The sequence below is a fragment of the Alternaria dauci genome, chromosome 1 (assembly GCF_042100115.1).
Source record: "Alternaria dauci strain A2016 chromosome 1, whole genome shotgun sequence".
NCBI lineage: Eukaryota > Fungi > Ascomycota > Dothideomycetes > Pleosporales > Pleosporaceae > Alternaria > Alternaria dauci.
In genome coordinates this window covers 858,549-883,531 of record NC_091272.1, presented here as the reverse complement: position 1 = coordinate 883,531, position 24,983 = coordinate 858,549, and the positions used below count along the sequence as shown (strand labels likewise).

At 53.0% G+C, this 24,983-nt stretch overlaps 9 protein-coding genes across 9 annotated transcripts; 4 read left to right on the top strand and 5 right to left on the bottom strand.

Moving 5' to 3' along the window:
* Positions 1 to 98: 98 nt before the first annotated feature.
* ACET3X_000271 (uncharacterized protein) lies at positions 99 to 1,789 on the bottom strand (the record flags this gene model as incomplete). The annotated part of the gene is made up of 4 exons (XM_069447548.1): positions 99 to 1,306; positions 1,360 to 1,546; positions 1,595 to 1,711; positions 1,766 to 1,789. 4 exons carry the CDS (start codon positions 1,787 to 1,789, stop codon positions 99 to 101), a joined length of 1,536 nt encoding a protein of 511 aa, XP_069310513.1.
* A 367-nt stretch (positions 1,790 to 2,156) lies between these two features.
* On the top strand, positions 2,157 to 2,993 carry ACET3X_000270 (uncharacterized protein; the record flags this gene model as incomplete). The annotated part of the gene is made up of 1 exon (XM_069447547.1): positions 2,157 to 2,993. The coding sequence occupies one exon, from the start codon at positions 2,157 to 2,159 to the stop codon at positions 2,991 to 2,993; it is 837 nt and encodes a 278-aa protein (XP_069310512.1).
* Positions 2,994 to 3,917: 924 nt separating this feature from the next.
* ACET3X_000269 (uncharacterized protein) lies at positions 3,918 to 4,497 on the top strand (the record flags this gene model as incomplete). Its single annotated transcript, XM_069447545.1, has 2 exons — positions 3,918 to 4,076; positions 4,135 to 4,497. The coding sequence occupies 2 exons, from the start codon at positions 3,918 to 3,920 to the stop codon at positions 4,495 to 4,497; spliced, it is 522 nt and encodes a 173-aa protein (XP_069310511.1).
* A 3,970-nt stretch (positions 4,498 to 8,467) lies between these two features.
* ACET3X_000268 (uncharacterized protein) lies at positions 8,468 to 10,199 on the top strand (the record flags this gene model as incomplete). Its single annotated transcript, XM_069447544.1, has 4 exons — positions 8,468 to 8,473; positions 8,529 to 8,957; positions 9,008 to 9,429; positions 9,485 to 10,199. 4 exons carry the CDS (start codon positions 8,468 to 8,470, stop codon positions 10,197 to 10,199), a joined length of 1,572 nt encoding a protein of 523 aa, XP_069310510.1.
* A 1,560-nt stretch (positions 10,200 to 11,759) lies between these two features.
* Positions 11,760 to 13,077, top strand: ACET3X_000267 (uncharacterized protein; the record flags this gene model as incomplete). The annotated part of the gene is made up of 2 exons (XM_069447543.1): positions 11,760 to 11,857; positions 11,910 to 13,077. The coding sequence occupies 2 exons, from the start codon at positions 11,760 to 11,762 to the stop codon at positions 13,075 to 13,077; spliced, it is 1,266 nt and encodes a 421-aa protein (XP_069310509.1).
* Positions 13,078 to 13,387: 310 nt separating this feature from the next.
* ACET3X_000266 (uncharacterized protein) lies at positions 13,388 to 15,760 on the bottom strand (the record flags this gene model as incomplete). Its single annotated transcript, XM_069447542.1, has 3 exons — positions 13,388 to 13,951; positions 14,000 to 14,648; positions 14,727 to 15,760. The coding sequence occupies 3 exons, from the start codon at positions 15,758 to 15,760 to the stop codon at positions 13,388 to 13,390; spliced, it is 2,247 nt and encodes a 748-aa protein (XP_069310508.1).
* Positions 15,761 to 16,607: 847 nt separating this feature from the next.
* ACET3X_000265 (uncharacterized protein) lies at positions 16,608 to 20,198 on the bottom strand (the record flags this gene model as incomplete). Its single annotated transcript, XM_069447541.1, has 2 exons — positions 16,608 to 19,896; positions 20,017 to 20,198. 2 exons carry the CDS (start codon positions 20,196 to 20,198, stop codon positions 16,608 to 16,610), a joined length of 3,471 nt encoding a protein of 1,156 aa, XP_069310507.1.
* A 988-nt stretch (positions 20,199 to 21,186) lies between these two features.
* ACET3X_000264 (uncharacterized protein) lies at positions 21,187 to 21,982 on the bottom strand (the record flags this gene model as incomplete). Its single annotated transcript, XM_069447540.1, has 3 exons — positions 21,187 to 21,425; positions 21,477 to 21,584; positions 21,634 to 21,982. 3 exons carry the CDS (start codon positions 21,980 to 21,982, stop codon positions 21,187 to 21,189), a joined length of 696 nt encoding a protein of 231 aa, XP_069310506.1.
* Positions 21,983 to 22,833: 851 nt separating this feature from the next.
* ACET3X_000263 (uncharacterized protein) lies at positions 22,834 to 24,186 on the bottom strand (the record flags this gene model as incomplete). The annotated part of the gene is made up of 3 exons (XM_069447539.1): positions 22,834 to 23,493; positions 23,557 to 23,766; positions 23,821 to 24,186. 3 exons carry the CDS (start codon positions 24,184 to 24,186, stop codon positions 22,834 to 22,836), a joined length of 1,236 nt encoding a protein of 411 aa, XP_069310505.1.
* Between the last annotated feature and the right edge of the window lie 797 nt (positions 24,187 to 24,983).

Below are 24,983 nucleotides of genomic sequence, written 5' to 3'. Positions count from 1 at the left end.
CAGATGTGTGATTACGAATGGAAACAAAGTGCATCTGCTTGCTCGAGAAGAAGTCTATAGGGCCTACAAATACACATTTACACACGTAGCTCTGGCGATTACAAGAACTCGATACCAACACCGAAGCTCAATCCTTTCCTACCTTCCTCCTTGGCCCTCATGACGAGGGGGAGAGAAAAGTTGATTTCGAACCTCGCAACGGGGTGTGCGTAGACGAGTCCCAGACCGGCTGCACAGCTGGGAAGTTCCGAGGTGAGACTGGAGAAGGATTTTTGGATGGCGCCTGTTACGTCGCTTGAGCTGCCGAACGATCCGTCCTCCTTCTTGGAGTTTGGGTTCCTGAGAGCAAGGAGACGGCCACCGTTGATGAAGGCTTGGAGACGGAGAGGGGTCTCCTTGCCGACGCGTGGGATGGGGAGGAGGAGCGACGCGCCACCAGCGGCGTAGATGTCACCACCTAGCGCATCGGCACCATCACGAGGGCCAAGGCCAGCGATGCGGAAACCGCGGACGTTGTTGGGGCCGCCGAGCTGGAAGCGGTCGTTGATGCGCGAAGCCTGGGGTTGACTTCCCCCGCCCAGCGTCATGGGGTACAGAAGACCACCTCGCAGACCAGCGGTAAGCGTGATGCCTGTGTCGCCAAAGGGAAGGGCAACTTGCGACTCTGCCTCTGATTTCCAGTATGCAGTGTCGCCTTTCAGTGGGCCCCAACCTGCGAGTTCTGATACGGTCTTCATAAAGTAGCCGCTGTTGGGGAGAAGAGGGTAGTCGCGCTTGTCGTTGACCCAGGTATGCGAGATACTGGACTTGAAAGTCTCGCCAGAGTCTGCGCGGATAGAGGGTGATGCGTTCTCGGCCAGACTGGTCACCTGTCGTCGGATGCCCGAATAGCCAAACTCGTGTGTGGCGCCATTCTTCATTCTCCACAGCAGCTTGGAGTTGCCGCCCTGGAGAACTTCCTCGTGGCTTGCCCAGCTCTTTAGCGTTGAACTCGCGAAGCCGTTGACCTGGAACTTGAGATTGGGGTTGCTGAGGATGGGACTGTCAAAGGCTAGCGAGTAGGCTGATCGTGTGCGTGTACCGAGTGAGCCGTGTGCGTTGAGCGTCTCTGCTCCACCAAACAGATTGCGAAGTTCGGCGTGGACGTAGGCATCGGCTTCGGAGGCTCCAGCTTCGGTTCCAGTCTTGATGGTGTAGCTGCCGCGCTCGGCTGCCGAGATGTAGACGTCGACATCGGTAGGGGAAGAAGAGGCGATGGTCTGGTTGGGGCGGTCGAGGTAGACGGATATTGGCGATTTGAAGATGCCTGGTCCTTGTTAGACGAATGCGAGGGAACCCCTCAGTCGCATGACGACGTACCAAAACGGTTGAGCTTCTCGGTAGCTTCCCCAACCTCTTTTATCGCATCTTCAAGCGTATACGGCTCTTCCCGGTTTGCGCTCAACAGAGGGTTGACTACTCGCTCGAGAAAGCTTCTTCGCGTGCGGTTGGCGTGGAGGATGCGGACTGACGATATCGTCACGGGCAGGGAAGAGTTGTCTTCAATCTAGCACAGGCTTAGCAGGAGCCCCAATTGGACTTGCGGGATGCATACCAGCTCTCCGAGCCTCTCGTGCGACCTCTGCTGCTGTGCGTACAGCCGCGCATTGAGCTCATCCTGTTGACGCTTCTGCTCGTTCAGGTCCGTCTTGTTCTTGAGCCTTTCGAAGACCTTTGTGGGCCAATTAGCGATGCATCCCCAGCAGGACTCAACCAAAGTGCTTACATCGTCTTCATGCGGCGACGCCATTGGGCTGTTGGTGTCTTCGTGCGTGATGCTTGGCGTCGCTCGGAAACCTTGAAGTCTGAATCGTCGCGGGCGGCGGGTGCACGTGCGCTGCGCTGCTCTCCAACTGTTGTTCCGATCGGGGTGCAGCAACACAGACTCCCTTTCACCCAAATCCTATTTCACCTATTGCGCCTGCCTTCACCGTCGTTTTCTTGCGTTGTGTATCTGTCTTATCTACCCCTCAATCTGCACATTTCCCCTCGACGCTCCCTGCGCTCCTACCTGGCCGCCAACTCACAGCGCATCTGATAGTCGACGTCAGCCCTTCTCCGCCCAAGAACACGTCTACTACCACCACCTCTTCTTCACCCCCACACAACCACACATCATGGCCACACCGGCAGCCACCAAGCGCCTCACACGGGAGTACGCCTCCATCTCCAAGTCGCCGCCACCGTACATTACTGCACACCCGTCGGACAGGAACATCCTCGAATGGCACTACATCATCACCGGCCCGCCAGACACGCCCTACCACGGCGGCCAGTACTGGGGCACCCTCAACTTCCCGCCCGACTACCCTTTTGCCCCGCCCGCCATCCGCATGCACACTCCGTCCGGCCGCTTCCAGCCCAGCAGCCGGCTGTGTCTGAGCATATCCGACTTCCATCCCAAGAGCTTCAACCCCGCATGGGAGGTTAGCACTATTCTGACCGGCCTGCTGAGTTTCATGACCAGCGACGAGATCACAACTGGCAGCGTCCGTGCATCAGAGGCTGAGCGGAAACTCTTCGCCCAGCGCACACGGTGGTGGAACAGCACAGGCGGTGGCAGCAAAGCTACTGGCTCGGACAACGCCGGTGGGCGCCAGAGCGGCAACATCCGTGCTGGAGATGGCGGCGCAAAGTTCAGGCATGAGTGGCCCGATGTCGACGAGGAGAACCTTAGGTGGATGAAGGAGAACCGCATCGATCCCCTCACCGGTCTGCCACGACCTACGTCCACCACCCCCTTGCAGCAGCCTGCCTGCTCGCCAGACGTCTCTGGACTGCGACGACGCCCCGGAACAAGCGCGACGGTCGTCCAGGATGCCGCGCAAATAGCACGGGACGCACAACAAGGATGGCTGAGCCGCAACAAGTGGCGGGTCGTTCTCGGAGCTGTCATGCTCTATATTCTGGTCGCGAGGGTGTTGGGCGATGGCGCAATCGCGACTGCTGCTTAGATAGGGTGAGGATGGACAAGGCATGCAGAAGGACGCTATAGCAGTGTGCATCAGTGGGAGACACAAGTCACGATTCATTCAAACAGGCATTTATTACGGCGTTGGTGGGCGCTCGGCATACCCAGCTTTGAGTCGAGCACTCTGTATGATTATCGGTAGTAACAAATCAAACACAATACGTAAATTCTGTGTCCCTCACCTGCCGACTACCCATGCAGTACCTATCAACACAAGCGCATATAATCACCGTAGTTAAGCCTCAAAGCTTCACCATAACTGAAGTGGACCCACGGTAAAACTAGGCCAAGTACGGCACTCTGCGATGACGCAGTGGAGATCCCCACAATTGACTTTCAGCCACCCGCCATCCACTCCAGACCCAGACAACGTGCCTTGTCCCAGCATGAAGAAACCGTATTGTTTGCTCATACTCGAAGGGATCGTGGCTCGAATAACTATCCCTCGTACAACCTAACCGACCGCCAGATTGTAGAGCCTTGTATTCTCGGTTTCACGATATCCTTAGTCCTGTTCATCCGACTCTCGATACCTGATCATCGACCTGTATGCAGGGGTTACATGGGCGATCGGCAGGGCCGGGCGCGCAATTGGGTGGCTGAACGTGTTTTAGAAACGAGTAGCAGGCACGTTAGGTTACCCTTACGCGTGCTGCTCAATCGCATGGCCGGTTATGATGGCATTCTTGGTGGGACCCTGATCGTCGTTTTGTGCACCGGTCCCAATATCGTGGGCAGGCAGGGCTTCGTTGCAGGTATATAGTAGGCTGAGTGGGACGCTGTTGGATTTGTGTCGAAGCTTATCTTTCACGTTCTTGACTTTGTCGCCCGTTCTTGTCGTGTCTTCTTTGTCCTATTCTACTAGAGGTTCATCCATTCAGCTAGCTGAGCTCACATTCAAACAACAATGCGATTCTCATCCCTCGTCTCTTTCGCCATCACAGGCGCATCGCTCTGCACAGCACTGCCTACAAATCTCACAAACTTCCTGCTCGTCACCACATCGCAAATAGACCCCAGTGCGAACACTTCTCAACTCAAAGCCGTCTCCGCCACTTCACTCTTCGTAAGTCGTGATGCCAACCCCATGAAACAAAAGATCATTTTGTCTAACGACTATCCAGGATCCCTTCCACCAACCAGCCCTCCTTCTCCGCCTAACAGGACCTGGTTATGGCTCTCTGCCCAACTTTACCCTCACAGACGGAACGTTATCCACCATCGCCCTAGCACCCTTCAGCACCACCGAGTACAAACAATTCAACAGCACCGTCGTGACGACTGGATCCGAGCTACAGTTCCTTGCCTCGGTCCAGCCCGCGGGTAATATCGCGCTGGATGATGGATACCTGCTGACTGTGGATGGCCAAAGAGAGGGTTGGACGATTTGCGAGGGTGACTTGAGTCAGGAGGTATTGAGCTGGAGAGGCAATGCGAGTGATTGCACCAAGACGTATGTGCATGCTGTGTTGAAGGCACCGTACTAGACCTGGTCATTTCCTAGGAGAAAACGTCCCAAGCAAAGCCAGATAACAAGAGGTGTTGCCTCGTATACCAGTCCCCGATCGTCTCTCTGAATGCTTCAGTCAGCCGTGGCCATTCTTGTGAAGTCTTGCTGCCAATATTGCTGTTCGGCGGCTTGTTTCCTGATCACATTGTAACGACATGATCCTCATCCTGTGCCGTTGAGGAACTTGCGCCACCAGACTGTCTCGGCGTCGAGGAACCATGGACTTGCAGCCGCTATAAATTCTTCTGGTGACAGACCCGCTCCTGGACCCAAGTGTGCTAAAGCCATAACAAAGACGTCGCAGGTCGTCAGACTTGTACGAGCAAACACGCAGTTGGTGATGTGATGCGGCATGATGGCTCCAGAAATCCTACGCCGAGAGTGTATTTGGCTTGTAGAGTATGTTGCTATGTTGGTATCGACAATGACAAGGGGGCGAAGGAATTCGTAAAGATGCTGAGGGCGAAATACTTTGTGGTATACTAGATGGTACGTCGCTCATGGGCCATCGTATTCGTATGATATATCGAAATGACCCCTGCAACAGAACTTCTGCCTTCTCTTTCTTCAACTTTCATGGACTGATGTACGGTGTAGTTCACCGCTTATGCAGGTCTCCACTCAGAGACCCTGGTATTGCCTATGCCAGCTGAGAACCCCACGTCTATTTCCCAATATAGAAGTGCGCGATGCAGAATTGTTGTTGCCTCTTTGGACCACCAACGGGAACTTCGGATGCAGGATGGCTGCGGTGTGCCGTCGTAGATAGCCAGTGATACAAAACGTCGTGGCAGTTGGTAAGACTAGCACGAGCTGCGGTCCGTTATGCGCGTGCTGACAGGTTTGTGCGGCTTGCCACAGTAATCCCAAAAGACGACGGGGAAGATGGCGGTTCAGTGTCGGATAGGCGGTCTGATGCTCACAGTGAGCTTGCTGTTATCGTGAAGATGATGCGCAGTATATGCTCACGAGTACCTGGGGATATATATCGTCTCGTCATGTATATAGCGAGGGCAGCTGCACACGTCAGCAGGTCCACCCACGCGATCTCATACGCAAGTATCACTCCAGCATCTCCACCAGCCCGGTGGTCAAGGCCCAACTGGGAAGGCAACGATGAAGTTTGGGTACGGTGCGACCCGAGGACATCGCGTTCCAAGATGAGGTTGGTCTGTGATGAAGCTATAAGTATGCAGATGCTGTGATGCGCGTTGCGATTGGGAGGTGGTGGGCGGTAGTGCGGTGCTACTGGTTCGCTTGCAGTTGATGCGCAGCGAATAAGAAGCAAAAGGCTCGAGGTTGGCAGCTGAGAGGTGGCCCGTCTACTTTTTCGATAGATGAGCGTGGGGACAGCAGAAGGCGAATATGCAAATTTAAGGGATGTGTTCCGGGAAAGATTCTAGATTTGTAGTATAGACGGCGCGGAAGCGCGAGTAGACGAAGAAGGCGGAAGTTGAGGATACTATCAGGAGGCCAAGAATTGACCAAGAGAGCAGACAGACAGTCCAGATTCGTTTAAGAATTTCGCATGTGACGTACGAATAGAATGTTGCAACAACGCAGCGTGGAAGTTCCTGACTTGGCCCGTATTGCATGCCCAGCGGATCCGGAGTCTTTCCGAATAGCAACGACGAAGACAGAATATCTTCTCTATGCCTTGAATGGCCCGCATCAGCCAGATGACGAAGAGAACAGCCTACTTTGGTCTGCTTTGGAGGCTCGGTCAGCTCAGGAACAGCTGAATGATCAATGCCTATGCCGAATCGGGCGAGGTTTTGCGAGATATCCTATTGGATGTGACGCACCACCAGCCTGTGACGTCTTATACTCAAATTATAATAAGAGTCTGCGCTCGGGATTCCAGGGTGAAGTTGTGTTCCTGTCAGTAAACGTTGGCCGTGCACTGTGCTATCCGCCGTTGCGATGTATCTTCCGAGACTCCCGAATAGATAATCAAAGTCCGGTTCGTCTTCCTCTCCTCTCTCCTCTCCTAGATCTGAACCTCTCAGATACTGGCAAATGCATTCGCAACCCACGTTAGGGACGACCGGTGAAGGTGAGCTTATCATCGTACCGCGCTAACGTACTAAAGAGGAGCACAGGCTGTGCAGTTGGTAGCAAACCTCTACGACCCTTTCAAGACACCATTGAACCGCCGACTGCTAGTTGCACTCCACGACCTCTGTGCACGACTCGCCTAGTCGTCTCTGGTTCCGTAACATCCCATCCCTTACCTGCGTCGTAGGGCCTTGCAGCGCAGGCTAGGAAGTGAACAGCCTTTTAGAATCAAACAGTACAGACTACGACTCCAGCTAGCTGGTCTTATAACCTGTCAGATTGAAGGCAGAATGGTAACATTAAGAGAACGCCCGGACATATGCAAGAGGTGCTGAGATCTCACCAACGCAAACTGATTCCGAAAAAAGCATGCTCGTGCGGCGATGGCGTGTCGTACGTCTTGCAAAGGCTAAGACGTGAGGAAAACAGATTTTAATTACCGGATCTCACCACCTGATGGAGAAAAGGCCGCTCGCCGGACACAACGCTCGGTTTCGGTCTCGCAATCTGAAGTTGTTTATGCTCATTCGCGCGATGATTTTGGAGACGCCTAGGAACCCTGGAGATGCAGGTAACCCTTCACCAATCCTTACCGAACCCCGCACATTGGACGACAAGCTCTCTTGAGTCGATGTCGATTTGGCCACCATCTGCGTATGGAACGGAGCTGCCACGCGTGCCAGTCAGCGACAAGGTCTTCGTATTCGTGGCTGGTCTGCGGAAGGCCTTGTCGGCTGTATCGCTGGAAGCGGTACTTGACGCGCTCTGTTCCTGTGGACAGCCGCTACCGGAACGCGCCTGAGCCATGCTGCATGCTCTTGTCAGAGTGTTAGCTGTTGTTGGTTCTTCTAGTGCGGAACAAAGGCAGCCGAGGGCTGGGGTTGCAACGGGTTGGCGCTGCCGCTGCACGCTTGGCGCCTCCCGCCTCCTGGTCGATCGCGACCCTCCTTCCTCACACCATCTCAGCTCCAAGGTCTCAGCATCCCAGACACGTCCTGTGGTCACAATCATCGTCAGAATTATGGGAAACAAACACAAGGATAGCTCACCAGATTAATGGACACCCGACGATGACTGGGCTGCTACCGTGGACGTCTCCAGGATGCCACTCTCATTTGGATCGTGAGATGATCATGCAATGCCGCGCCTTCGCCCAGACCGCAGGATGCGTGCTTCGGACTATCTTTCCGTTCGATGTCATGGAAATCGCGAAAACTGCTTGGGGCGCGTGTAAATTCGATCCTCTGCACGCAGCCTAACCGAGGACTTGGTTCTGGGGGCGGCTCGATGCCAGAGCTCATGGTCTGCGAGATTTTCCAAAGCCTGATCTGGTAAGTGACAATCAAATTAGCCATACCGATTCTCGTGTCCTTGTCTCTGCATCCGCGGCGTGGTACACCTATCAGAGCGGGGGGTGTTTCACAGCATGACTGTCTTCCACACCCTCGAAGCTTCGCTGTTGCAACCCTATAAGACCGGAGTACACGGTGCCAGTGTGTTGGACAGCAACGTCGTCTCGATATCTATTCCTATTGGACGCCGCTATGCACACCACCCTGGGGGCGGGCCAACCAAGCACTACCCCAGGACATCTTACCGGTTTTCTGTAGGATCTGCACACGCCCTGAACAACGTTCGTTTGCGGGATCACAGTGCTTTCATATGCAGAGACCCCGGTCTGTGTTCGCTAAGGCTACCAGCGGGCGGCAGAGAGCGCAAGAGTGAATATCAAGACCTCGCCATCCTGCACAGCCTAGACTCGATCTGGATCACGCGCCCTGTTGCGCTCTTGAAATTATAAAACAAACACCCTGACTCCATTCTCTCTCCTCTCCTCTAATCCGGCCCATCACTTTGTCCGTCCACACTGGTCACGACCACTTGGCAAGATGAAGGTAAGTTTGCGAGTCGCAACGGCTTCTAAGTACCCCCCTAACAATGTCTCTATAGTTCCCACAGATCTACAACGTCTACGCCATTTGCGGCTTTGCCGCTCTTGGTGGTATCCTCTTCGGTTTCGACATCTCGTCGATGTCTGGCGCGTTGGGTACCCCAGCTTACAAGAACTACTTCGGGAACCCCAGCGGTACTCGCCAAGGTGGTATTACCGCGTCGATGCCAGCGGGTTCTCTTGTCGGTGCCCTGTCCTCGTCCTTCCTCGCCGATCGCCTGTCGCGTAGGAACGCTGTTCAGATCGCCGCCCTCATCTGGATCATTGGCGCTATCCTGCAGGCCGCCGCCAACGGCGTCGCCCTTCTCTGTGTCGGCCGTGCTGTTGGCGGTTACGCCATTGGTATTTGCTCTGCCATCGTTCCTGTTTACCAGGCCGAGATTGCTCCCAAGGAAATTCGAGGTCGTGTGGTTTCACTGCAACAATGGGTACGCAAGTTCTTGAGACTCCTATGAGATGTGCACTAACTCCAGGGAAGGCAATCACTTGGGGTATCCTTATTCAGTACTTCATCCAGTATGGCTGCTCTTTCGTCGATGGTGGTGTCAACAACCCGAACCAGAGCACTGCAGCTTTCAGAATCCCATGGGGCGTTCAAGCTGTTCCAGGCGCTATCCTCTTAGTCGGCTTCTTCTTCTTCCCTCGCTCTCCTCGATGGCTCGCCTCCAAGGACCGATGGGAAGAGGCCCTTCAGGTTCTCGCCAATCTCCACGGCGGCGGCGACGTCAACCACCCCAAGGTTCTCGCAGAGTACAAGGAAATCGAAGAGGCCCTCGCTTTCGAGCGTGAGGTTGCCGAGACCAGCTTCGCTGCCCTGGTCAAGCCCCGCATTGTCAAGCGCGTCATTCTCGGCATGTCCATCCAGATGTGGTCTCAGCTTTGTGGTATGAACATTATGATGTAGGTCAGCCCTTTGCACCAACTGTTCATGTCGTACGTACTGACAAACTCTAAGGTACTACATCGTCTTCATTATGCGTGGAGCTGGTATTGCTGATGAGCTTCTCACCGCCTCGATCCAGTACATCATCAACGTCGCCATGACCCTGCCAGCTATCCTCTACCTCGATAAATTTGGTCGTCGCCCAGCTCTGCTGTGTGGATCGTTCTTGATGGCTGTCTGGCTCTACACCACCGGTGCACTGCAAGCATCTTACGGCAACCCTAACCCAGACTCTACTGATCGTGATATCTCCTGGGTCGTTCCCCGCGAGCACAGCGCCGTCTCCAAGGCCATTGTCGCTTGCTCATACCTCTTCGTCGCCACCTTTGCGACTACCTGGGGTCCCACTTCCTGGACTTACCCGTCTGAGATCTTCCCTGCCAAGGTCCGTGCGAAGGCTGTATCTCTCGCTACTGCCTCCAACTGGACCTGGAACTGTATTCTCGCATTTGCCGTTCCTCCTCTCCTATGGTCGATCAACTGGAAGATGTACATGATCTTTGGTACCTTCAACGCCGTTGCCTTCATTCACATGTTCTTGACCGCTCCGGAGACCAAGGGCAAGACTCTCGAGGAAATGGACGACGTCTTTGACTCCGGTCTCCCTGCCTGGAAGGCTGGCAAGATTGAGTCTCGTCTTGACCGTGTTACTCGCGATATTGAGGCCGGCAACGTCAAGGTTGCCCGCCATGGTGTAGAGGATGTCAACGTGGAGCCTAAAGTTTAAGCGATTGTCTCTAGACACGAGTCTTTTCTGACGACGATCGGGATGTTTTTGCTGTTCTTGTCTAGATTTTAGGAACTAGATGGGCGCTTCACGATTTACATGAAAGGATTGTTCGCAATCGCAGAACTACGATCATGGTTGACTTCGTGGTTCCTGAATACCCTTGATTGACATCACAACATCTTACACGGGCAGCCATGTAGCATAGTCCAATAATACTTCCACCGATTTACTCATCCCTCCAGTTGTGTATGCCTGCTTGCTTGCACTCTCATCGCGCAATTGTTTCATCACCGTCACTCTTTCATCGGGTTTTCCACGGGCTCCAGATCACCGCTAACCGATAAAATTCTTCCCATAATGCTACCTTCGCTTCTCTCCTAGCGCCTTACCTTGACGATAGCTTGTAGCATTACTGACCTGCTACACCCCGAGACGCTATCAGTAAGCATATACAGTTGTGGAGCGCAACTTTGCTACGTAATTAGTAAGTGAGTCCTTCACTCTAACTGATAAGATGCACACTGACTGAGAAGGCATGGCCTCGACAAGCGATAAGATGGCAGAAGATCAGCGCCTGAAGACACTTATGTCACTGTGAGACGCGTTCACAAACTCGACGACGACCGACTAATAACGCATAGCATCCAAGGACCCGGAATGGAAGTCGTCGTTAGCGATGGAGTACGTACAAAGAATTGGGTTATCCCCAAAGCCCTTCTAAGCCACCACTCGGAGTTCTTTCAAGCCGCCTGCAACGGACCATACAAAGAAGAAACCGAGAACAAGATTACACTACGTGATTTTCACCCAGGAGTCTTCGAAGCATTCTTACATTGGCTATATTTCGCGACCTTGCGGGTTCATACACCGATGGACGATGGAATATGCGACAGCTTTCATTTCTGGGTGCTTGGTGATCGACTCCTTGCTACGGACTTCAAGAATGCTGCTATGCGGGATATCTACAGCATCTATTCAGTCAACGAATTGCTCGTCTATCCTCGAGAAATTGGATACATCTGGCAGAACACTACCGAAAAGTCTGCGCTCCGTCGTTGGGTACTAGACTTCGTATCCTTGAACTGGAAGAACCACTGCAGATGGCATGCACAGTCGACATGGATTGAGTTATTTGGGAAGGCCTCAGAACTCGAACGTGGTCTGCTATTCCGTCTAGGTACTGGAAATGCAAATTTGAAGATCGAGAGTTACTTAGAAGAGGCCGAGAAGACAACCCACAACGAGCTGGATGTGGAAATGTCGTGAGAATCTATGATATAGCTCGAAAGATCTTACATGGATCATGACCGATAGTAGAGCTCACTAAAACATGCGTCTTAGTAGTAAATGCTTATATTCATGTCTGTGCTGGTTTGCCATTCGTTCTTCTGGCACCCTGAAGTGCGTTCGAAGTAAAGGTATCTCTCACTCTCACCTCTCGCGGACTAGCGCCGCGTTAGTCGGGTACCTTATTGCACACCTACCATCTTCAAAAGCGTCTTTGTCGACAGTGACTCTTGTTACTTCTCATCAAATTTGCCAACCGCAAATACCAACATGGGTAACACTACGCAACAACCGCCTGCCCCACTGCCAGCAGGGCATGGCACGACTTCTCCACCACCAACGTCTCATTCAGACATGTTCTTAGACATGTAAGTAGCTCATGTTGTAGCCTCCGGTGACTTGTCTAATCCTAGAATCTAGGATCCAGGGCAAATCAGTCACTGTAGTTGTCGGCCAACACTCTTTGTACTGCACTTATACCCTCCCTGTCTCTCTACTCTGCGTTCACTCTCTCTATCTCCGCCACAAAATCGCGAACCTCAGCACGACTAGCAAGAAGCGTAAATTGTGTCTTTCCGATGAGGGCGAGGAGGCCGAAGTCAAGCTTGTGGTAGAGGCCAAGGACAAAGACAAAGACGAGGAGCCTACCGAGAAAGAGGGTGCAAAAGAAGATATGGGCAACGAAGAAAGTGTCATCAGGCTGCCAGAAGTGGACCCGGTTATCTTTGGTCTCTTCCTAAAATTCATCTACAAGGACTCATATCCAGCTAATGTCGACGCATGGGCACCGACAATCCACCCCCATTATCGCCCGTTGACAGCTGTCCCAAAATCGATCACTCCCGGCTCAAATACTACTGCAACACCCCGCCAACCATCTTCCAATATCCCACGCACAAGCAGCAACGGACATATCCAGACCACTCCTCTACCAAGCCACATGCCTACCCTCATGCCACCACCTCCGCCTCCGCAAGTCATGAACCAGACGGAGTTCATCCCACCCTCTATACACGCCTGGCTCCTCGCCCAACGTCTCGGTGCCATTTCCTTCATGAACCACGCCATATCTCACATCTACACAGGCATTGGCGTCTACTTTGCTCTCACGCCCTCACTCATGGACTATGTATGGAAGGAAACCTCACCATCACCAACGACTTCGTCAACGACAGTCCTCACCCCTTCGCCTCTCCGCAAACTCCTCCTAGACGTCCTCGTCATGAACTGGTCTCGCTACCACCCCTCTAATCCCAACGCCATTATCGCTCGATCCTTATCAGTACCACCAAACTTTTCGGTACCGCTCAAAGTTGCGTGGGATAGGCTCTTTGATGAACATACAGAGTTGAGGAGCGAGTTCATCCACGGACTGCAGGGTGGTGTGCAGTTGATGCCTGTCAATGCCTACTTTGCAACCCCTAAGCCGACTGGACAGAGCGGTATGGCGCAGGGCGGAGTGGCGGCAAGCGAGTTCGGAAAGGAGCATGGTCATGGTAGTGGACAGGTGAAGAAGGAAGTGGCTGTCAAGGAGGAGCAAAACGGCGAGACGGATGTTCTGGCAGGCAAGAACGAGAGCCGCGGCTGAGATGGCTTGACGGTCCACTTCAACACACGTCTTTTCTCGAGGCTTTTGAGACAATCCGAGGGCCTGAAAATCAAGGGTGGATGTACGGGAAAGCCTGACACTGCAGGACTACTTTGGTCTCGGATCAGGAAAAGTTGGCGCAGTAATAGAGAAAATGAACTTCGTCTTATCTGAAGTACGCTGATCGTCGAGTATGTATATCGTGAACTCATTACTACTATACATCCCATGAAAGTATTACAGCATCGGCCCCCTTCATGCACGTACCCCTACCCCTTGAGCTCTAGTAGGCGCTGCGCGACAACAACCATCAGCGAGTCCAAGCATCAGTCACACGTTCCTGCCACTCGTGCTCCATATCTTCCGCACACTTCTTGCAGACTCCCATACGACAGATAGCAATGTCGCACTCCCAGAGCTCCTCCTTGACATCTTCACCACACCGGTCGCAGAAAACAGGAACAGAGACGTGCTGCTTGTAGCCAACGGCAGTGTGCAGGTAAGGTCGGACTTCTAGGCTGTTGATGGCAACTTCATCAGGGACAGTCTTGAGATTTATGGGGTGGAAGATGTGACCGTTCTTCAGACAGTAGTGCTCTTTTGATGACGACCTGGGTGGGTGTGGTGATCGGCGCGAGGGAGGATGTAGGGGTACTGAGCAATCGTCTTTGGGCAAGGGAGCAGGCGGGATTTGTTGATCAGCCAGAACATCAGGATCGATACGTTCGGAGACAGGGAGTTGTTTCGCGTGATCGTAGGTGGACATCCAATCTTGGACGAGTAGACGTGAATCGTCATGGGGCATCTTCGGTTTCTTGTCCTTGTCGAGGCGGCTGTAGCCCCTAGCGGTAAGGTGACCAGTCATGGCTGTCGGCTGGGTCTTGTTAGCTACGTTTAAACCCGGTAGGATATACTTACGCACCTCCACATGCTCACTGCGTTCGTTGAATGGACTGATCCTCTCGTCGTGTTGGAAGAAGAAAGTTCCGGCCGGCTTGGAAGGCGCCTCCATCTGGGTAGACGAGGCTAGCATAGGCAGTGGCGCAGCTGGAACAGCTGGCTTCTTCCTGGGGGGAATGTCGACAAGCTTGACCATACCGGGAGTAATCCGCGTGAACGTCATGACCTCGGCGACATGCACAGTAGGCTCTTCGTCTATATCGATACTGCTGGAGATTGAGACCAAGTCTTCGTCGTCCTCGCTATCGGCGCCGTCAAAGCGCTCGCGCTCCTCGGAGGCAACGCTTTGCTTTGCGGCTGCGAACTGAGTCTTCATGATTTCGTTTGACGCCTTGAGAGTAGCATATTGGGTGTCGAGCCTGAGTCTTGTCGCGTCGTTTTCGTTTTGTCTTGCCCTGCTGATGGCTAGTTGAGCTTCCGCCTCATCGAGCAAACGATCTTCGACTGTTTGTAATGGGCCTCGGAGACGGAATACTGTGGCCTGGTGGTCTCCAACATGATTGGCGTCAACTTGTTGTCCAGGGTGGGCTGTAAAATGCTCTTCTTCATCTCCGTCATTCTCTCGTATGACTTGGTCTGACGGTGAGAGATCGTCCTCTTCTAATTCGTACCTGACATCAGATGTGAGCAATGACTCAGTATACAACCGAGGCAGTACTGGCTTGGATGAAGGGCAGAAGTGTTCGTACTCGGAGATAACACCTAGCTCAGGGTTCTGTTCGCTGACCTGGTAGGATGAGCGCAACTCATCGTGAGACGTCTCAGTGATGGGCGCCATCCTATCGAGCGATTTGGAAACCTTCTTCCGCGTTCGCCTTTTCGGAGGAGTTTCGGGAGCTTTGCGCGCAGCCGGATGGAGCAAGCGGGGATGCTCATGAAGCTCAGAATCGCCACTGTAATATGTATCAGTATCGTCCTCTGTACGCCTTTCTAGAGAAACAACTGCGGTGCGCTCCATATCGATTTCACGTTTAGAACTAGATGCAACAGATGGGAGTAAGCCTAACATTTTCTGAGCTTTCCTGTTGCTGTTCGCCCAGAAGCTCTTGACTTTAGACGGATCAGGATCAAGGCCTTCTTCCTTGAACTTGGTCTGTCTACTCGGCGCACCCTTGGAAGATGAAGGTACCAGCGGAGACGCTTGCCATGTCGATGGGGGCAACACCGGTGGGCCGCCACCACTACCATTGTGCTGTGGCTGACGGCCTTCAGAATTGCTCCGGACCCTAATAGGGCCAGCGTCGACACCTAGAAATTTTGCGGCCTTGACAGGGGTAAGCGGTGGTAGAGGCGATGCTTGGTGAGTAGGCTCGTGTGAGCTTGCGGGACGGTCCTGATTCTTTGACTTGAAGCTGAATTTGCCATGCTTCTTCTTGCCCTCTGTTGCCGTTGTTGAAGCGATCTCTGTAGTGGGCGTAGGCGATTGAGCGACTGGCATACTCGAAAGGCCATCGGATGGGCACGAGGTAGGAGAGCGACCGCGGTATCCTGAGGGGCCACTGTTTGGTGCGTAGTGGTTGACCATGGGATTTGAGGGCTGGAAAGAAGGTGAAACAGGCAAGTATTCTACATGCTCCGTACTCAGTCCTGCGGTGACACCACTTGCATTCTCCGTTGCGGCGGGTGAGTCAAGGCCGAGATTAGGCGTAGTGGTGGAGCGCTTTGTGTTGGAACGGCGCGTGTTGCGGCGTCTACGACCGCCAACCGTCACAGCAGGGCCCATGTTCCGCGCGGCCGCAGGCGGAGGGTTCACCATGTCAGTATACTTGACCATTGCCCTGATCGAGGCCCTTTGTCGTGGGGAGTGGGGGTTTGATGGTTGACGATTGTACCGATTTGTGATTCGATGGTAGTGAGGCAATCAGGCCAGCACCAAGCCAGCGACCCAGACCGACGTTGAAGTGCGGTCGTTGTCAGCGCATTACAATCAGATCGTGGTCGTGTAATGCGGGGGCTCGCTCGAGGAGTGGACAGAGCGCCAAGCTCGGTTTGTTGTGCTCGAGTCACCAACAAACGGACAGCTTTGCCACGCGAAAGCGGCAGTGAATGAGGAAGCCGCGGCATAAAGATGACGTTGGTGAAAGAACAATGTGGGACTAGCAGGTGAATGGAGAACGAGGAGACCAAGTGACCCCGACAAGGTCTATTACGAAGAAGTGAGCTCTGTGCGAGGGAGTACCGGCGTACAATGTAGGAAAGAACGACCTCAGTGAAGAAGAACATGAAGGGAACATTATTAAACAAAACTATGAGAGAACGAAGGCCCATACTCCTGCAAACCACGGAATGAGATCTTGGGTATCTTCGTGTACGCAACCGTGCTACGGCCCATGCCATCGCCCGTGTGGCATCCGCCTCTGTACACTGATCTCAAACCCAACGTCACGTAACACGCACTGCACCTGCGACCAAAAACGCTTCCAAGGCCTCTGTGGGATGTGGAAAAATGAACGAGCAAAGGATTACAAACCAGTACTGCGTGTCGAGGAATTCGCTACTCAAGGTCTCTTTCTCGATTTCCTGGCTCTGCGGTCTGCAACCGCTCGCCTTAACAGTTGACAGGCTCTATACTATGAGCCTGTTGAGTCCTCCTTGCTCTTGGGGCTGCTAAGTATAGCAACCTGTTCAGCAACACCACTTCCGCTCTTCGCTCTGCTACTCTCTGGCGACGCTGGGATATCGATGGAACTTCTCAACCCTACTCCACTGATCCTGCCTACCGGCGTCTCGCTCGGGCTAGATACTTGTCTTGCTTCATCAAGAACTTTCGGTGGCTCGTCAATAGGCTCTATCGAGTCTGGCTCGTGGATCAATTTAGCTGGCTTTTTGCTGGGGCTTGCGCCAAGACCCCGGTGAACTTCAACTGAACTGGATCCATGGAGGAAACTAGAGATGTCTGCCTCGCTTGTACCCTTCCCGTCAGGTGTCTTCGGTACAAGTCCAGGACTTCGCGGGCTTCTAGGCATGTTGGGCTGGAAGAATTTCTGCACGGCATTCCGGTCATCCACTTCGTCTTCCTCGTCGCTAGTCTCGTTGAAGTAGATACTATCCCAATCGCCCGATCCTATACTACGGGTCGAGTCGGTGGTGTTCGATCGCTTGGGTATCCTCAGACTGGGCAGCTTGAGTGGGGCTAGTTCGTCGGCCACTTCCCTCATCTCGCTATTGGTACGCTCGATAGGTGGCTGCAGCTTTTCCTGTCCCTTGACATGCTCGCCATCTTCGTTGATGGGTTTATTGACAGCTTGTGCACGATCAACGGCAGGTTCTTCTTCGTCCCGTGTGTTGGCCGAGTAAGTATCTGCAAAGTGCGTATCGCAGAGGTGCTTGACCACGGGCCAGCCATATGCATTAGCAAACATGCGGCGTACAATCATGTTGTTGTGCGCGTCTGGCTCAAGACTGACAAGAACTTTACGCCACGAAAGGTCCTTGTGATAAGCGCGAGCAATCTTCTCTTCCACGCGCATCACACTGTCGTCAACGGTTGCTGTTGACGCCTGAGAAGAGGCGCTGGCACCAGAGAAATTGCGTGCTGGTTTTTTAGTAGGCGGCGGCGGAATGTCTTCAGGGTGGTAGATCCTGTCGTGGAAAATGGTGCGTGCTCGGGTCGATGGATCAGTAATCCAGGACATTGGAGGGACAGGAGGGTTGATCAGATCGCCAGCGGATTCAAAAATCGTAGTTTTGGGTGGTGCTGAGTGGTTTTTAGGGTTGTCGACGATGGAATCGCCACGGGTTGCTTGGGGCCGCTTCCTTGGTTGTGTGGTATGTGATGACGTCGAGTTCTCTGCTTCCGCAGGGGCCTGCTCTTCTTCTTCGTCCTTGTAGATGGTTTGACTGCGGCTGAACATCTTCTTGTCACGCGAAGTATGCTTTCCAGTTGGCCTTATGTAGCTCCATAGTTGCATCAACGTGTTCTGCGGCTGGAAGTATTGGTCGTTGGGCTCCTTTCCCTCTGGACTCTTCTTTTGCCCCTCTAGGAACTGATGAGCTGCGGGCTCGGCAGAAGATGCCTGTGCTTCATCTTCCTGATTTGTAACATCAGCGCCCGGAAGAGGTACGGCAGTGTCGTCGCCATTTCCTGTGGGCGAATCGACTCCCGAACCATCGTCATCCGAAAACCCGATTCTGGAGGGGTTGGGGGATGAATTCTGTCCAGTCAATTGGCCGTAGCCCCATACAGCTACTGTGCCAATCAGCCCGTTTTCGCGGCGTGCCTTTTCAACGCGGCCCAGGCCCCTCCAGTCCAGGAACAGCAGGCAGCTCGTACGCAATGGTACTATGCCATCGTTGACAACATTGGAGTACACAGTGCGATTCCGGAATCTTCGCAGGACTTGATGAGCTGGACCAGTAGGAAGTATCCGCAGCAGAGGCTTTGCACCAGGGTCTTCTTGATGTTGGTCCTGGTTCTGGTTGCCAAACACGCTGCCCATGGCGGTCCAACCACTCTTTGCTAATGTCGGCGCTCTCCAAGTCAGACCGAGGTCTTGTCCTGTCCTCCCAACTAAGCCGAAGTCGAGTGCAAACTTGACGTAGGTGGGGTTCTCGTTACTTAGTCCCAGGAAAGGTGTCGCCATAGCGATGAAGTTGATGGGCTTGATCGTATCGAAAAATTGAGGTGAGTGCTTGTGGATATATGCAATAGCGTACGTTTGTACCAGCCCTCCAAGCGAGTGGCCGATGAAGCTGATGCTAGTGAACTTGTATGCGCGTTTATCGTGCCCTGAAGTTGTGTGAAGCACACTGCTACCGTGATGGGACGGTATGCCCTCGTCGTGCTTATCTTTGGTTGGGGAGAACGTATTGGATATCTTCTGTCCCATGGACCTCTTGATGGGCAGGTAGGGTTGGTCGGGGTAAGTCAGGCTCAACACGTACTTGGCGAGTCGCTTGCCCAGATATTGAATACCGCGCTCGGTACGGATTACATTCCCGTCGAAACCGCGCACAATAACGTCTTCCTCGTCGTCTTCCTCTTCCTCGTCTGGTATATCCTCTTGGCCGCCCGACAATGGTGCTGTTGATGTGTCTTGATTCTGTTCAGTGCTTTTAGCACCTTTCGCCTCTTTGCGCCGCCGCCGCCGATCTTCTCTGGCTTGCTTTGCCGTCGCGTCAATGCTTTCTTTCAGGTACAACATATCCGCCCCAAGGTTGCTGTGTAAACCATGTGTCACTATCACAAGGTGTATGTTCTTCCTTTTCCGCTGGGTTTCCGCCGGAACGTCATGATCTTTGGACTTTCTGGGACCATTCTGGTCTTCTTCTTTCCACTCTGGTAGTTCGGGTGTATTCCACAAGCTTGTCGTGTCGTCAACCACGAGCTTCACAGCCTTTGAGTATACCCCCTTGGGCTGTGCAGCGTGGTTGGAAACATGTTTCTGGCTACCCTGCTGGTGATCTTGCACCTTTCCTGGTGTCCCATGACTGTTTCCGGTGACAGCAGTGAAGCCAAGATCCAGCGATCGTTCGTCGCGCGCCACTAGCAATTCGTAGTTTACGGACGCAGAATTGGAGAAGATGATCTGCGAGGCAATCTCAATGATCCATGTGAGGCTCTTGGTTGTGCCGTCATGTTCCCTGAGATCACTTCTGTATTCCTCGGGAACTGTTAGCCTGGTGTTCCAGTATCCACCGGCTTTGACATTAGGCTCAAAGTCAGGGTCCCCGTAAATCCTTGATTCCGCCTTCTTGTTCGGGTTAAAGGTGGAGGGGTACGCGGATACGTGGATTGTATACGGGCCGTGGAGGTAGGCGGCGCGTAGTGGTATCGCGGAGGAGTTTCGTATGCGAACATGGAGGCTCGAGGGTGGCGGTAATATGCGATCTTCGGAGGGGGTGTAGGTGAGTGTGTATCTGCATGGCGTCTTAGCATCCCTTTGCAGACGGCCGTAAACTTTGGCGCGCCCTGTCCGTCCTCTGTAGCCAATGCATACGACGTCCATGCACTTCGGCCGGCCGACCCTGAGAACTTACCTCACAACCTCTCCCACCTTGACGCTCCCCTTTTGGTGCAGCAACAACATCTTCAGCGCGCGCTTCTTCTCGGCTTCCCGTTCCTTCCGCGACTGTATGCACACAAAGTATGACGGTTCAGCGTGTTTGCGGCCGTCGTCGGCAATGTGAGCAAGGGAGTAGGTGCGAGGCGTGAGCAGCATTTAGCGGATCCAGCGGAGACCGATAGCTTACGACCAATGGACAACAGCCACAGGCGCGTCATAGGACATGAGTAGCTGTGGCTGATCGCAGCAGAGGGGTTTAATATGGGACCGAGCGAAGGTCGCGGAGACCAGAGGAATCATGTATACTGCGAAGTTTAGCGATGTCGAGGTGGTCACGCACGCGCTCGTCAGAGATCGTCGTGCGTCATTGCTCGCGTGGCAGGCGCGCTGCACGAGGCGGCAGACAGGCGCATTCCTGGGACTGCATCGCGTAGTTTCGGTAACATCTTGACAGGCTCACATGTGATCAGCATGCAGTGTCGGATAGACTACAAATTATTGGTTGCAGTTCATGGGGTCCTTGGGTTCCAAGACATGGCCTCGTCGGGACGCACCTTGGCCGGCTTCCGACCTCACTTCTGTTAGCCACCTCTTCCTTGGACTCTTCCATCACAACGCGTTCCCAGCATACGTACAGCGCGTCAAAGTACATGAGGCTTCCTCTCGATCAAGTATATCTTCAATCCGGGGTATCATGTGTTCATCGTTTCGCGTTCTAGAAGGACTTGGTGTAGTTGTGTGATGACGTCTGTAGTCCTCCAGACATTTGTTAGTGCATACACGTAATCGCCAAATTGCTTCTGAGATTACCGCAGTGGACATGTACACGTATGTCTGGAGGTCGGCCGATACTTCTTGGACCACGAAGGTTGAACAGAGATGACGCGTGAGAGGGGTTCAGCACACCATCAGTATCACGGTCAAGGTTCGAAGTCAATTTCACTGGAGCCTCCATCGCGTCATATGTCAGGCGAAGATCAAGACTAAATTTATTATTCCAGGATTTGATCTCAAAAACTTTGGGTATATCCATTACCATCCTTGACGCTATGCTGAACCTGGCCCAAAAGAAAGACTTCTTGTTATAGAGAGCATATACAACGTCCACCTCCGAAACCCCTCTCACGTCTCGAGTCGCTCCAGCTCAACGAGAGCCACCAGCTGGACTCTTGCCCTTGTAAAATGAAGGCGATATCGATAACTTTGGAGATCCTTGATCTCGTCTGGAGCTATCTGAGCCACGACCCCGGGGAGTACCAGAGCCGCGACCACTTGAACCTCGACCAGATCCAGGCTGGCTGCTAGAGCGGCGACCTCGGGGAGTTGTGGGATTTCCTCGACCATGACCACCGGAAGGAGGAGGTGGAGAGTAGTTGTGGGGAGCTTAAGAAGTTAGCTTGATTTGAAGGAATATATAATAAAGGTGTTCCTTACGGCTCGAAGGGATTGGAGGCAAAGGCATTTGATGAGATGACTGAGTTGATAGTCTTTCGACGCGGTCAAAGACCGAATCTCCAGCAATATCATACTCCTCTTCAGCATCTGTTTCATGTCAACAATGTTCGCGATTCCCGGCTGATACTGTATTCACCTTCACTGAGATCCTCACCAGGCAAGCGATCACCCCTAGCTAGGGAGTCCTCCTCCTCCTGTTGGATCTCCCAGTACTGGTGCGAAAAGGCCTGAAACTGGGGACGGCCAGGGCCCTTCCACACAAACTTGACTCGGCGACCCGTGGGCGGGTCGAAGACATGGTAGCCTGTGTCGTTGAAGTCGAGGGCATTGGTCAGGTTGCAGCGTACAAAGGTGGAACCTTGCTTCACGATGAAACTTCGTGCGGTTTTGTCACTGCCAACCACCCATGTCGCTCTTTCCATACTCGAACCGTCGCCGCCGTCGTTGGCACCGGGAGGTAAGTCAGTTGGTCCGTACTCGGCCATGTCAGTGTGTGGGTATATTGAGGATATATAAGGTAGGTGTTCAAGATGCATAAAGATATTAAGAGTACCGGAGATAGTCGATTGATTGCTGTCCAAGAAAGAGTCAAGGAAGGCAGGAGGCAGTTTATATGATGATACAGAGAGCGAGGAGAGGCGCCAAAGGGTGTTTGCTCAGGCGTCAGATGTAGGCATACGCCATTGTTTTCGTCGCTCACCTCCAGATAGAGCGTAGAGTCTGACCGACAGGCAGAATGAGCGAGTTCCGCAAACGGTCTCCATGCAGGGAAGGAGCGATTATGGGTGACGGTACATTGCGAACGATAAAGCGGTGCAGGAGCGCCGGAATTTCGGAGAAAGAGGCGGTGGAGGTGCGCCTCTGACACATCCGCAGTGACCTTGATTAAAGAGATGGACCATGAAATGCAAGCTGGTTAGTCAGGCAAGTCTTTGGTGTCGTTGACATATACACATCTTTGCGCTTGCTCCCAGAGTACGTATGATGCGGGCAAGCGGTTTCCCTAATGTCATGTTCACATAAATCTCTGAAGCAAGGTCACTAATCTCGCCGTCCCGATACCGCTATGCATGAGATCACCATTCGATTAAAGTCACGAGCATCTTCTTATATAGCAAACAGAAACATTGCCACACTCGAGGTGTCCGCGGTGAACGACCGCGGACGAGAAGAAAAGAAGAGGCGGTCACGATTTGGCGACACGGAATAAGCAATCGAACGAAGGGTGTCTTGTTGAAACTACAGGCATGAGTCCCGATGGTACCATTTCTATTTTACTCACTCAACACGTGCTCGCTGTCCCTCAACTAGATGTAATCACCTCATTTACATGTTCCTACTCTGAGAAAAGACTTTCGAGTATCATACCATATGCCTCCGCCGCCTGCACAAGCTCATCTTGGCTCAACATCTCATTGGGCGTATGTGCAACTTCAATCGTTCCGGTACCAAAAAGATATCTCTTCTCCACCTGCGGCAGACTGGGAATATCTGTACCATAGAAAACAGGCGCTACCTCCAGACCCTCGACATCGGTATCGAGAATAGGTGCTGGGTATGTAGTATTCGAGAAACGGACATTGAATGTAGCGTTTGCTGCCTCTGCGCGGGCAACAATGGGTGAAAGCATTCCTGCCATCATATCTTGGACAACTTCAACTGCGTCGTCTTCGCTGCGAGCGATACGTACAACGATACTGGCGTTTGCGCGTTCAGGCACGACATTACCCGCAACACCTCCAGCAATAAGGCCAGCATTGAGAGTAGTTGCGCCGAGTAGCTCGCTTCTGGGAAGAGCCGGTTCGAGCATGTTGAGTGCAACAATGGCTTCGGTCAGAAAGTTGATAGCGCTTACACCAAGCCAAGGGTAGGCGGAGTGTGAGGATTTGCCCACAACGTCCAGGGTCACGCTCAAGCTGCCTTTGTGTCCACTAGCCAGTTTTCCTTCTGTTGGCTCGCCAAAGATGCCTGCACGGAAAGTTGTATTCGAAGCATACTGTAGCGGTGAAGGACCAAAGTCAGTATGTGCCTCACATGCATTTCGTACGGCGAGGCTTACCTGTGCAAACGCTTTCATTCCCGCACCACCAGTCTCTTCGGAGACAACAAACAGCATACCCAGACTTGGGGTGTCGGTCCGGGACTGGAAGAACTTGTGCGATGCGACGATCATAGTTGCTACAGGGCCTTTTGCGTCGACGGTTCCACGACCGAAGTGATAGACTGTGCCATTCTCTTCTCTACGCTCGAAAGGGTAGAATGGCGGCACCTGATTCAGAGTCAGAATTCGCTATATACCACACAAAATGCCATATATACTCACTGTATCTATATGGCTAGTGATCAAAACCTCTGGCCAGACACCCTCGTCTTTCAGCTCTTGTGGATAGGCGAAGACGTTGAAAGTACCGGTGTCCCCAACAGGAATCTCTTCGACGTAGTACCCCAAATCCGATAGATATCTCGATACAAACTCTGCGGCTTCCACCTCATCTCCAGATATGGACGGAATGTTTACTAGTTCCTCATGAAGGCTGAATAACTCGTCCGTTTCCTCGGTGGTAAGGGTCACTGAGCTTGATGCCGACGGACTAGCAGAGCTTACAGCTGATGGCGACACTGAAGCTTGGGGTGCTGCAGCGACTGCTCTTAGGGATGCTAGAGCTAAGAGGGACTTTATAGAGACCATGTTGGTACTTCTTCTGGATGCTGACGCTTTTAACCTGACGCTGCGTCATGCAAGGTTGAGGGGAGACATCCATCTTTATATTCTGAGCGCAGCCCTTCAAACTCAAGGCTTATCTCTAAGCTATGCTCGGGTATTCCGCTCTAACGAAGACCTGCATTGGCTTGCTATTGCGAATGACAAGGGTCAATGCGAGGTTTTATCCTTATAGGTTGGCATACGTCGTTCGGCATTTGGATACATCGCTTCTCGGTTGGTAAAACACCGTTTTCAGTTGGAGCCAAGAAGAGCTACCTCTGTAAGTTGCATTCGAGACTGGTCGACTGGACTGTCAGTGTAGATCGACGAACTATAAGCATAAGCCAAGCAACTCGTTGCCCGCCAAGACAGCTGTTATGGTACTCGGACAGAAGATAGCTCATTTACGTAACCGGTGCCGGAGTTTTATGCTCACTATAGTTGCTTTCCCCCACCATACGAATCAAAGCGGGATGATGTCAACAGCGACAACGGCTGCAAACGCGGGGTGGTTAGCTGTTGTGGAGCCCGTGATGATGATAAGCGGTCTCTTGGCAGCCATGGCAGCATAAGAAGCGTCTTGGGGTCCTCTGCATCGTATCATTTCGGGTAGTTCCAGGGTGGGTGTCGTAGACGCGGTAGAAGCATCGGACATGGGCGCCACGGAGATCGGACAAACGCCATGGGGTCCTAAATGCGACGTTACAACGAGACGAGGTAAACACTCGCTGATTGTATGTTTGTGCCGTAGACTGCGATACAAAATTCATGAGAGCGCAATG